A 12,801-nucleotide genomic window follows, 5' to 3' on the forward strand; every position below is an offset into this window, starting at 1 on the left:
TCCGTTTTCCCCACTTTTGCCGCTTTTCTACAAAGTTTCAAGGAGGTGTTCGAACATCCGGAGGGTGGTAAGAGTGCGGGCGACCAACTCCTCTCATTAAGCCAAGGTAAATCGACAGCTGCTGAATTTGCTTTAAATTTTCGCACCCTGGCCGCCCAAACTAACTGGGTAGAGGACACCTTAAAGCTGTTGTTCCGTAAGGGCTTAACTTTGGAGCTACAAGCTGAGCTGGCATGTCGTGAAGAGGGAAGATCACTAAACGAATTCATTGAACTCGCCATCCACATTGATAATCTCCTTCGAGCTCGGCGTCCCAGCCGATTACCCTCCATGTCCAATACTTTCGCTGAACCCATGCAGCTCGGATATACCCCACTTCTTCCCGAAGAACGTGAGAGAAGGCGCCAGTTACATCTGTGTCTCTACTGTGGCCAGGCCGGTCACATTAAGGTGAACTGCCCCATTCGACCCAGCACTCCCAATCCCAAAGCGGTGAGTGTTTCTCAACATACAGACTATGCATCCAACTGTCTAAGAATTCCCATTCAAATAACTGTCGATGAACGAGTCATATCTGCCCACGCACTCCTGGACTCTGGCGCGGCTGGAAATTTCATGTCTGACACATTCATTCACGACCACAAGATTGCTCTAACCAGCTGCCATTCTTCATTAACAGTGGAGGCGCTAGATGGAAAACCCATCGGAGGAGGAAAAGTGGCGCACATCACCACCGAGCTCGCCCTTCAGGTGGGAGCTCTCCATCACGAACAGATTCGCTTTTACGTCATTCACTCACCTAACAACCCAGTCATCCTTGGTCTGCCCTGGCTCAGAACACACAATCCACACATCTCCTGGAAGGAGGGTCAGATCACGCAGTGGGATCCCACATGCCACCATCGCTGCCTGAGGTCTGTCACTCCACTACCCTCTCAAACCATCCCCAACTGCGAAACCGAACCCGATATAAAGTCAACCATACCAGCTGAGTACTTGGATCTAGCAATTGCTTTCAGCAAGACCAAATCGACGGAGCTGCCTCCTCATCGCCCCAGCGACTGTGCCATAGAACTGCTGCCCGGTACTACACCGCCTAAGGGCAGAATATTCCCTCTATCACAGCCTGAATCCGCAGCCATGAAGTCTTACATTGAGGGGGAGTTGGCTAAGGGGTTCATTCGGCCTTCCACGTCACCGGCTTCCTCAGGCTTCTTCTTCGTTAAGAAAAAGGACGGCAGTTTACGGCCCTGCATTAACTACCGTGGCCTGAACGACATCACGGTGAAGTTTCAGTATCCCTTGCCGCTAGTTCCTGCAGCCCTCGAACAACTACGACAAGCCAAATATTTCACCAAGCTGGACCTCCGCTGTGCTTATAATCTAATTCGCATCAGGGAGGGAGATGAATGGAAGACAGCCTTTTCCACCTCCACTGGTCACTATGAGACTCTCGTCATGCCCTTCGGGCTAGCCAACAGTCCCTTGGTCTTTCAGTCTTTCATCAACGACGTCTTCCGAGACATGCTCAACCGCTGGGTTATCGTTTGGGTTATCACCGAAGCGGTAAATGCTTTCCAAGAGCTAAAGGAGAGATTCACTTCAGCGCCCATTCTCCGTCACCCTAGATCCTGAGCTCCCTTTCATCGTGGAGGTGGATGCCTCCAGTACGGGCATTGGCGCGATTCTCTCACAACGACAGGGTGATCCGGCCAAGATGTTCCCCTGTGCGTTTTACTCCAGGAAACTGTCTGCGGCAGAGCGCAACTACGATGTGGGCAACCGGGAACTGCTGGCAATGAAGGCGGCGCTGGAGGAGTGGCGCCACTGGTTGGAAGGGGCGAAATATCCATTTACCATTCTCACCGACCATAAAAATTTGGAGTACCTCCGGTCTGCCAAACGTCTGAATCCTCGACAAGCACGATGGGCAATGTTCTTCACCCGCTTTCAGTTCACGGTTACGTATCGACCGGGGTCAAAGAATGTCAAGGCGGATGCTCTGTCCCGGCAGGCCGAGGAGGTCGAACGTCCAGAAGACACAGAGAACATAATTCCTGAAATCCTATTACTCGCCCCAGTCCAATGGGATGTCATGACCGAGATCTCGCAGGCCAACGAACAAACAGCGCCTCCACCAGCATGTCCACCCAACCGCACCTATGTTCCCATCCATATCCGGGACAAATTGCTACATCACGTCCATGACCTTCCCAGTTCCGGCCACCCAGGTATCACCGCCACCCTACACCTGTTACAGAATCAGTTCTGGTGGGAAACCATGCCGGCAGACTTAACAAACTTCATCACCAACTGCACCGCCTGTCAAACTTCTAAAACCCCACATCAAGCTCCCGCAGGTCTGTTACAACCTCTTCCCATTCCTCAACGACCCTGGTCCCACATTGCCATAGATTTCGTCACCGATCTTCCCGAATCCCAGGGCCACACCACCATACTCACCATCATTGATCGCTTTTTGAAAGCGTGCCGGTTGCTACCACTCCCCAAACTACCCACTGCATTAGAAACAGCAGAACTCCTGTGCAACCAGGTCTTCCGGCTCTACGGTCTGCCGGAGGACATTGTATCCGACCGGGGCCCGCAGTTCACTTCACGGGTCTGGGCAGCATTCTTCAAACAGCTGAACGTCAACATCAGCCTCTCTTCTGGGTACCACCCTGAATCCAATGGGCAGACTGAGCGCATGAATCAGGAGCTCACAAGATTTCTACGCACATATTGTCAGCATAATCAATCAGACTGGAGCCGCTATCTAATGTGGGCCGAATATGCTCAACTCCCTGCAGAAACCTGCCACCGGCATCACGCCGTTCCAATGCGTCCTGGGGTTCCAACCACCTCTCTTCCCATGGTCTGGGGAACCATCCAACTTACCCTCTGTCACTGAGTGGATGCGCCGAAGCGAGGCGACCTGGGACATGGCACATCATCACCTGCAAAGAGCTGTGAGACGACAGGAGGCTCAAGCCAACCGACATCGACGCCCCAATCCTTCGTATGCTGTGGGACAGTGGGTTTGGCTGTCTACCAGGGATCTACGTCTCAGACTTCCATGCAGAAAACTCAGTCCCAGGTTTGTAGGGCCCTTTCAAATCACAAAACAAATCACTCCTGTATCTTTTCGTCTCAATTTACCTGCTAATTACCGTATTTCTCCCTCTTTTCATGTATCGTTGCTGAAACCCTCCGGGGGCCCGAGGGAGGAGCCGGAGGGAGCCGAGGCCCGCAATCCCCCACCCCTGATCATCGAGGGCGAGGAAGCCTACCAGGTTCGAGGGCTACTCGATTCCAGGCGCCGGGGTAGAGGACTGCAATATCTGGTGGACTGGAGCGATCCTGGGTCAACGCGGATGATATCCTGGACCCATCTCTCATTGAGGAGTTTCATCGGACGCATCCGGAGAGACCGGCCCCTCGACCACGTGGCAGACCCCGGCGCCCTCTTCCTCGCGTCTGGAGCCGCTCGCAGGGGGGGGGGGCTCTGTCACGAATACGGTTCCCGCGGCTCTCCCTCCCGGCCGCCGGAGGGAGCCGTCACCGGAGTTCTGATCATTTCCCATTCGGACTACATTACCCATGGGCCCTCATTCCTGAGACTGATTGCTCACGCACCTGCGCTGCATTACACTCACACTATTTAAGACACACACACTCACACCGCGAAGTCTTGATTTGCCCCGGTGATCACTACTGAGCGTTTTCTTGTGGATTGTATTTATTGGACTGTGTTTGTTTGCCGCCTGCCCTGATCCTTGCCTGTTATTTGGACTGTGTTTGTTTGCCGCCTGCCCTGACCATTGCCTGTGACTTTACTCTGCTTGTCTGCCGCCTGCCTCGACCATTGCCTGTCCCTGTTTGTGTCTCTGCCTTTGCCCCTGTCTGCTCTGGTGTTTATCGTAATAAAGCTGCAAATAGATCCTCACGCTGTCGACCCATCATTACAGATACAATCTTTGTCATGAAATACACTTGTTTGAGCTTTGCTTAATATTAAAATGGTTTGAGCTTGAATATCATTTTGCATGACTTTAATAGCCACTATGAGAGCAACAATGGATAATTTACCTCAGAATTTGAAAAGAAATAAAAGGAAACAAGAACGTTCAAACTAACAAATACTTTTCTTTGTGCATTTATGTCCTTGTTCCCTCTCTATGACCTGAACTATTAGCTGCAAAATCCCAGAAATATAGAAACCATTCCAAAAATAGAATCCTTTGTAATGTTGCGACCATAGACTGTAAAAAAAATATAGACGTAGTGTCTGTGACGTCACCCGTAGATTTCTGAAGAGCATTTTTTAAGCGAAAATGAGGCCGCCGCCATCTTAGCTGCGCGTCACCGCACGTCACTCCTTGAAAACTGAAAATGGGCAAAGAGGCGGGACGTGGTTGGAACCAAGGTGACTGGTTGATGAAATCTATGAAATATTGATATATTATCCATTGTTTGTATCACATTTCTTCTGAATGATCTGCTCTCCATCATCGTTCTTCAAGAAATTATGCAACCTGAGCAGCGTTTATGTTGTATAACTGTATATGATCGTATCTAACAAACAAATGAGCCCGCGTCCAAAGTATAATTTTTCAAAATGGAGCAGTTTTAGTTATAATATCCAAGCAGTGCTGTCGGAGTTTTATATCCTCCTGCCATTGTCATTGTAGTAAATCTCATGAACAAAACTTTAAGCCAATACCACGATCCAACAATGTGTGTTCTGTTTATCTTCCGCATGCCTGCACATCTACACAGACGCACATCGTCTCGAGTCTCGACCATTAACGCAGCAAGCAATATTATTTTATAATTGTATAAAATAATCCAGAAAAAAGCACAAATACGACTGAGATGTCAAATTCAGCGGCTGGAATTAGCTGAGGTTACATGATGGTTCACAGACAGCAGCGGCAATGTCACCTGTCACTCAAGTGACCACGCCCAAAAAATTCACCCCCCTCAGAGTTGTCATGAAGGGCAAAATTAGCAGTATAGACCAAAACCACAATTTGTACCAACTTGTAAACATGTTTCTTTCTGCTGTAAATTTGGCTGCTTTAACATGGGACTCAATGAGATTCTGCTCTCTTTTGGAGCCTGTCCCTTCTTGAAAGGTTGCATGTATGGGTCGGAATCTCAGGTACTGCACTGAATGGTTTACATCTTACCTTACTAATCGATTTCAGTTTGTGAGTCTTGGGAAAAATCAATCTGAACCAACATTAGTTCAACAGGTGTCCCACAGGGGTCTGTACTTGGGCCCATCCTGTTTAGTGTTTATATGTTGCCTCTGGGTTCGATCATTCGCAAGTTTGGGTTAGGGTTTCACTGTTATGCTGACGATACACAGATCTATGTCAGCATGCACCTTAATCCAAACCTTGCAGTTACAACTCTTATGACCTGCTTGGACGAGATAAAAGCTTGGATGCATGATAATTTTCTTAAGCTCAATGAGACAAAAACAAAAGTTCTGGTTGTCGGAACTCCACGGCCTTGCGTAAATTTAATAGTTCCAATTTGATTACTGGCAATGACTTTGTTACCTCGTCTGCTCATGTGCGCAATCTTGGCATTATTTTTGACCCACAACTATTGTTTGATGCCTATATCAAAATGGTATCGAAAACTGCATTCTTCCATCTAAGAAATATCGCCAGACTTCGACATTCTTTATCGCTGCTGGATGCAGAAAGACTTATTTATGCTTTTATTACAGCTTGATTATTGCAATGCACTTTATGTCGGTCTCCCAAACAAGTCTATCAAGAAATTACAATACATTCAGAACTCAGCCGCCTGGCTATTGACATATACAACTGCTCATCAACATATCTCCCCGGTGCTTTATAACTTGCACTGGCTTCCTATACAAGCACGAGTTGTTTTTAAAATACTTATTTTAACATATAAAGCGATTCATGGGACTGCCCCCGCGTATCTCTGCAGTTTAGTTGCCTCCTACACTCCAGGCCGTTCTCTCTGCTCCTCTGGGTCACATATTCTTCAGCAGCCAGTATATAATTTAAAGTCTATGGGTGGTCGAGCTTTCTCTGTTTCATCTCCTTGTGGAACGCATTACCACCTGTGATTAGAGACTCTCCAACACTGGACTGTTTTAAGAGCTCTTTAAAGACTCACCTTTTTAGAGCTGGTTATTGTAATTGACTATGACTTGTCTCTCTTTCTCTCATATATATTATATATATATATATATATGTATATATAAACTAAAAAAAAAAACTGAGAGAAGAGTCAAAGTTATTTTCTTTTGAGATCAACATGCCACAAATGTTGTAAATAGAGATAAACATCTACTGAGCCTGAAACATCCCTTTGATTATGATTAACAATTAACTTGAACTACTTATTTATCTGGAGCAATATAAATCAAGTACAAAAGACAGTAAATCAGGACACTATAAAAGGAACATGAGAGGCTGTGGGGATGACAGAGCAAGAGCTGGAAACAAACATCAGTGAAGAATGAAGGCTTTAGCATGTATACCGCTGCTGTTGGAAACCTTTGTGTTTGTCGTCCAGCAGCAGGTAGATGGAGGACTCAATGAGAATGAGATCAGTCAACAGATCAGCTCTGAGGACGGAAGACAGAATCCACCTCAAACAGACACTTTGAGAGCTGAAGCTTCAACTGACAGCCAACAATACTGCAATCTGGGCATCCCTGACATCCATGCAGCACTGAGAGAACTGATAAGAATTTATAAGAATGGAGTGCGTGTGGTTTTGGCATATACTAATCAGGCTCAGAGTGATTTAAACTCCTCGAATGGAGTTGTGTTGATCCTGGAGGTTGGAGACGTTGTCTATGTGAGACTGTACCCTAACACAAAGATATTTGATAGCGAGAATAACCACAGCACTTTCAGTGGTTACCTACTGTTTCCCCTAATGTGAGGACTAATATGTGTTTGAAATTTGCAATAGATTAATGTATAAATGCCTGAACTGTCTATACATGTAACTTTGTATAAAGTTTCAACACTGAAACAGACAGGACCCATGAATATCATGTGACTCAAAAGTAGGGCTTACAGAATGTAGAATACATGAATCGCATTATTAGACCATTTTCTAAGGCTGTCTCAGATCTCCACAAATTATTGCTTTAAAGTGTCAAAACACTCTAGATTCACATAAACAGGTTTTGTCTTAAGTGAATGTATCTGGGAAAGAAATCGTGTATGTTAATCAGTATATTGGATCAGTGCATTACTGTAGTTTTTAAAGCGACAGCCTAAAAAAAAAAAAAAAAAAAAAAAAAATCAGGAAATCAGTATACGTTTTATTTGTTCAATTCAGCAAAGAATTTGCAGTTTTATTTTTTCATTTGATTATTCAATTTCTTACTTGAATGCTGCTTTTAGGTATACCTACTGTACATGGAAAATTTAAAGCAGTTTATTTCATTTGCATCTTTCTTTTATTGTATTTGTCCTGATTTTATCATTGCCTTCTGTAATAAAAAACTTATTTTAAATTGTTTTCCTTAAATCATATGTTATTTACAAACATGGATATGTAATATACTGCAAGAATACTGATGTATATTTTTGTGCAAAAGATAAACAACTTACACTTATTAAAGAGCATTTGTAGCAATGTTGTTTTACAAAATAATAATAAATAATCTTTACAAACAAATTTCTTGGTTATTGAGGCACATACAATGAAAGTGAATGGGATCAAATTTTGAAGGTCATAGGGTCAGCCATCAAACACTGAACTGGACTAGATCCAAAAAGCAACAGTATGAACACAAAGAGGTCGGAGACCACATTCCTACTTAAGTGGACCAAAAAAGGATCTGAGTCCTCTTTCAGGGACAGGGAAACTGAACGAAAAGACAGCTGGGTCCTTTTTCACTTGGTTCACCTCTTGGTCCACTTAAAGGGGTCTGAGGCTACTGGAAATTCCACAAAGTACCGCAAGAATATTACAGAAACATTACATACTGTACAATAAAATCCTGTGGTTAAAAACAACACAATACTACACAATTATCACACCAATTTTATGTGGTACTTCTGATGTTTTATCACATGGAATACCACAGGACATTTTTGTATGATATTATATAATACATAATCCCAAGTAAGGCTCGCTGCAGCCTGCGGTGGACATCCAAGTGTGACTTCAAAAGCCACGCCTGTGCTCAATACGTCACCTCATGACTTCACCAGAAATCCCACCCTGCAGGTAATTTTATTCGGTTACAGTGACGGGTAGGTTTAGGGATCAGTGTTTGGTGAAGGCAATCATATTTTGTTCAATTCTGCCAATGAAAATGTAAAGACAAAGCAGAACTGCTCAGCAGTGTTTCTTTTCTGAATCTACATTTTGAAAGAACCGAGTGAAATCAATGATTCAGCGGACCATTCATAAAAGACTTGTTGAACTTGAAGTGGCGCTACAGACCGATCGGTGTATGACAGCGAGAGCGATTCAAAAGCATACATCTGCTCTCTATTCGCTCTCATGGTACTTTACTACTCTGATGTCACACATGTCATCGGTCTGTATAGTGCCGCTTCAAGAAGAGAACCATTTATTTACTTCACTGTTGAACAAATCCAGCCATTTGAATGAATCGAATGAATGAATGTGAACAACTTAATCATCAAGACTTTTACTGCCAGCTACTGGCAGTTTTAGTTTCTTTTTTAGAGTAATTTTATTTTTAGGTATATAAGGTATGGTTCACCCAAAAATGAAAATTCAGTCATTATTTACTCAACCTCATGGTCCGAGAGTTAATTTGTAATAATTTCTGCGTTGAATCGATTTAAATATTTCTCTCTGAAGCTACTTTTTTGTAGTGTCTATTTGATGCTTTATAATAATGACTTCAAATTATCTTTTGGGGGTAATTTCTCAGCCAAAATTGATGTGTGATTAAATTGCGATTAATTAGATTAATTAATCACCACATCATTTAATTAATTAGATAAGAAAATTTAATCACTTGACAGCCCTAAATAAAACATAAATAAATTCTGGAAATTGTCACTACAAAATCAGTTATTTTGACCAAAGAGGGGGGTCTGATAAATAAATCATGTGCTTCTCGAAGCAAGCATTGTTGGGGAAATATTGATGAAAATATGAGGAAAAGAAAATGCCACAATGTCTCTTTATTCTCTTATTTATTTATGTTAGATGAAGAGATAAAGAATCAGTAACAAGATACACTTAAAAAGGTATTATTAAACATTATAGCTTTACTGCTTTAACAAAACACTTTTCAGTAAGGCTGTCACTAATGATTATTTTGGTAATCGGGTAATCAGTCGATTATTTTGACAATTAATCAAATAATCTAATAAAAAAAATTGTGGTAATAAAAATAGACCAAGCAAACAATAGCCTTTAAAATGACAAAATACATAATAATGAGGCAATAATATTTGGTATTAAAAGCAATAGTCATATAGTTTTATAGCACAACACTTCTAAAATACATAATATAATATACATAATATAGACAATCAACTTTTGTACATTAGTCCTGGGACACACTAGACGTTTTTCAAATCTTAACCGATTTTAAAACTGTGGGAGACCACAGACATAATGATAGTTTCAACTGATTTTTAGCATTAAAGTCTAGATGAATTGACCGGATTGCGACACACCTGTTGACTGCAGGAACGATTTCACAATGAGACAAGAGGCTTGTTCAACTTGATGCAGCGCCGCACAGACCGATCGGCGGCTGACACAAGCAGTGCATGCCGGTAAGAAATTTTGTCCGACTTGAGACAGCGCTTATGCCATGTGACTGTGACTTATGGCATCAAAGAACCACGAGAGCGATTCGAGATCAGCTGCCTGAGTCAGCCAGTGCAGTTTCTCTCTTTTTTTTTTTCCCCCCAAAATTATTTATTGTACAGATTTCACATATATTCAACAGATATAAATGTTTCACAAAATAATGCTTTGATGAGTTTCATATCATCAACCAGCGCAGTTTCTCATGAGGAGCTGCACGAGCTCTGATGACGACACAGCTGTTCCACGATTGGCCGGATTCTTCGCATGACAACGATCACGTGTGTTTCGTGTTTATTTTCATGCCTTCAGTTCCACTAATGCTCACAAATCTGTATTTTATAACTTAAAAAACTTAGACCCCACTACATTAGTTTTTATATAGTAAATGCTTACATTGAACTTTATTCTTGTAAAAACAGATGCTGTGAGCAGTACATAAAGTATTGAATGAAAATATCTCTGAAACATCAGTGTATTAGTCAAATATTGCATTTATTTCACTTCAGCTGTGATAAAGTATGCAAACGCAGCACAAGCGTCACTACGAGAAGCAGAAAGTGTCCGACTTCACGTCTCCATTTTCAGCTCCTCCCCGCCTGCACGCGGCTACTCTCGCCGATCGGTTACATCCAGCCGCAGCTGATGTCGAACACACCTGTCATCTCACTGAGACTCACGAGATAAAATGTGACTTGAAAATAAAAACAAATGGAGGACAATTGACGTTGTCAGCAGGCTTTCCTGTCACATGATCTGCTTTACAGTGAAAAACAAAATAGAAAAAAAGATAATATGGGTGATCTTCTTTCTCAATACTCCACTTTTGTGGCATGTTTGTGGCTGCCAAGTTTCAGCCACAGAAGCACATAACATCCGGTAGGTGACGCTTGATCATTCTCATTGGCTGTCGAGGGTATCAAGAGTTGTAAATATCAAACATGTTTGAGATCGGTGTCGCTCTCTCTTCATCTGGAGCAGTTAAATAATCGTAATGACACACCACACATTAGAGGATTTTTTGGACAAAAAATGATTTGCTACAAGCCTCAAATTGGGACACGCCCCTCCGATGGTTCAGGAGTGCAAATCATGCTTAAAATCTTCAAGTGTGTGGGCAGCATTATTTGGGGTTGCTTCAACCGGTGGACAAGAAAAACAACCTGCGGCAACAGTGTTAAAGTAGCCCAATTCTGCGGGAAAACCACAGACTTGGCAACACTGCATGTAACCTACACGCATGGAAATAATCAAAGCGCCTATGTTGCACTCCTGGACAGACACGACTCCGTCTTCCTTTTTTTTTTTTTTACAACTTTATTCTTCCCAGTTCGAAGTTGGAGTTAATATTTACACGTGAGAATTTCTCTACACACACACAATCAGCAGTTCACGTTCGCTCTCTTCTTCTGTCTCGCTCGAGGGCGTTCGCTGATGATATTACTCTTCTGCTCACCTCTGACCTCTCGACAGCAAAGTCAGTCAACATAATTTAACAAAATAAAACTAGGATGTAATTTTAATATATTCCCCTTATAAAACTAAAATCCATATCTGGTTCAAAAATGTAAATTGCAACATACTCCTAGCGTGCAACACATATACATTAAACCCACAGGACATATATTTATTTAATTGAATCACAGTCTTTCTGAACTCTCGATGACACTATGCTATGCGGTTTTTCAAAGGTTTAAATATATCGTGCAGCCGTACAAAATGGTCCAATAATGCGGTTCATGGATTCTCGTACGTGGATATGCACCACTTCTTGTATTTTGCCGACACGGGTAAGGATTTTTTTTTTTAAACAGAGACTACAATTTAATCAAAGAGTCATGACAGCCCTACTATTGAGTCACATGTGATATTCGTCCCGTCTGTCTCAGTGCTGAAACTCTTTATACAAAGTTACATGAATACAGCTTATGCAAATTCCAAACACACATTAGTCCTCATTAATACAGATTCATATGTTAATGATTCTTCATGATTTTCATCTTAAATCATACACTGAAGGTTCAGAATTATTGGAATCACATTCTTCAAAGCTCCTGTTATCTTAAGGGAAACAGTAGATAACCACTGAAAGTGCTGTGGTTATTCTCGCTATCAAATATCCTTGTGTTAGGCCAAAGTCTCACATAGACAACATCTCCAACCTCCAGGATCAACACAACTCCATTTGAGGAGTTTAAATAACTCTGAGGCTGATGGGCATATGCCATAATCACACGCTCTCCATTCTTATAAATGGATGCAGCTGATGTAGTTGGGCCATGACCAAATACAGAGATTCTGAACATGTACGCTCCTTTCAGTGGGGCTGTGAAAACACCTAAATCAAATAACAAGAGATACAGAAAAGAATCAGCTGTTTCCTGTATGATTGCTTAATTACCAAACACACTGTGTAATAGTTTTGAAAGATGGTAAATCATTTCAGGCTACATTTACACGACAATGTCCTAAACTGGACAAGTTTTTTCTTCGGTTTTCACACAGATCCATGGAAACGACTTAACGGCATATTCTGCTGCCAGGCCAGTAGTTGGCGATGTCACTTGTAAAGAAACACTACACGCCTATAGACTGAACATGTAATACGCATGCACATGACATCACATTTTTCACAAATTGTAGTTTACATGGAGATGATAAAACTTGCACTTTGAAGCCCGTTTTTTAAAAGTGTGTGTTTTCAGGACCCCAAAACACTGGTGTCGTGTAAACAGCCCCTAATTCTCTTACACACATTACACAACTGCAGAGAGGTCTGAATGGAGCAGAAGGGTTTTCATTACTATAAACTGAGTTTTATGACTCCATTTCATTGATAATTACCTGTAATTGGGTTGTAGGCGTTCCCTATGTTTGTGAAGACGTTCCTGTAGGGTAGTGTGATTTCAGTGGTAAAAGGACCAATATATTCACTGCTCGATTGTGTCAGTGCAGCTGAAAAAGCTATTTCTCTGTCTGTTATTG

The 12,801-nt window shown here is 42.4% G+C and overlaps 1 protein-coding gene and 1 long non-coding RNA gene across 9 annotated transcripts in view; both read right to left on the bottom strand.

The window, feature by feature from the left end:
* Positions 1 to 12,801, bottom strand: part of LOC127511276 (uncharacterized) — a 249,197-nt gene that overhangs the window by 58,137 nt on the left and 178,259 nt on the right. The gene's annotated exons all lie outside the window — the stretch shown is intronic.
* LOC127511160 (uncharacterized) overlaps positions 1 to 12,801 on the bottom strand; it is an 86,475-nt gene that overhangs the window by 37,549 nt on the left and 36,125 nt on the right. For 2 of the 8 annotated variants that reach the window (XM_051891812.1, XM_051891811.1), the window contains exons 4-5: positions 12,661 to 12,792; positions 9,924 to 12,154 (exon numbers count right to left, since the gene is read on the bottom strand). The exons of 3 other annotated variants lie outside the window; for them this stretch is intronic. In XM_051891812.1, the coding sequence (XP_051747772.1) occupies positions 11,874 to 12,154; positions 12,661 to 12,792 (413 nt within the window). In that variant the 3' untranslated portion in view covers positions 9,924 to 11,873. Of the gene's footprint in view, positions 1 to 9,923; positions 12,155 to 12,660; positions 12,793 to 12,801 lie in introns of those variants that run through there. 3 more of the 8 variants (XM_051891815.1, XM_051891810.1, XM_051891807.1) reach the window with 3 other exon arrangements.

The sequence above is a fragment of the Ctenopharyngodon idella genome, chromosome 4 (genome assembly GCF_019924925.1).
Source record: "Ctenopharyngodon idella isolate HZGC_01 chromosome 4, HZGC01, whole genome shotgun sequence".
In the NCBI taxonomy this organism is placed as follows: Eukaryota; Metazoa; Chordata; class Actinopteri; order Cypriniformes; family Xenocyprididae; genus Ctenopharyngodon; species Ctenopharyngodon idella.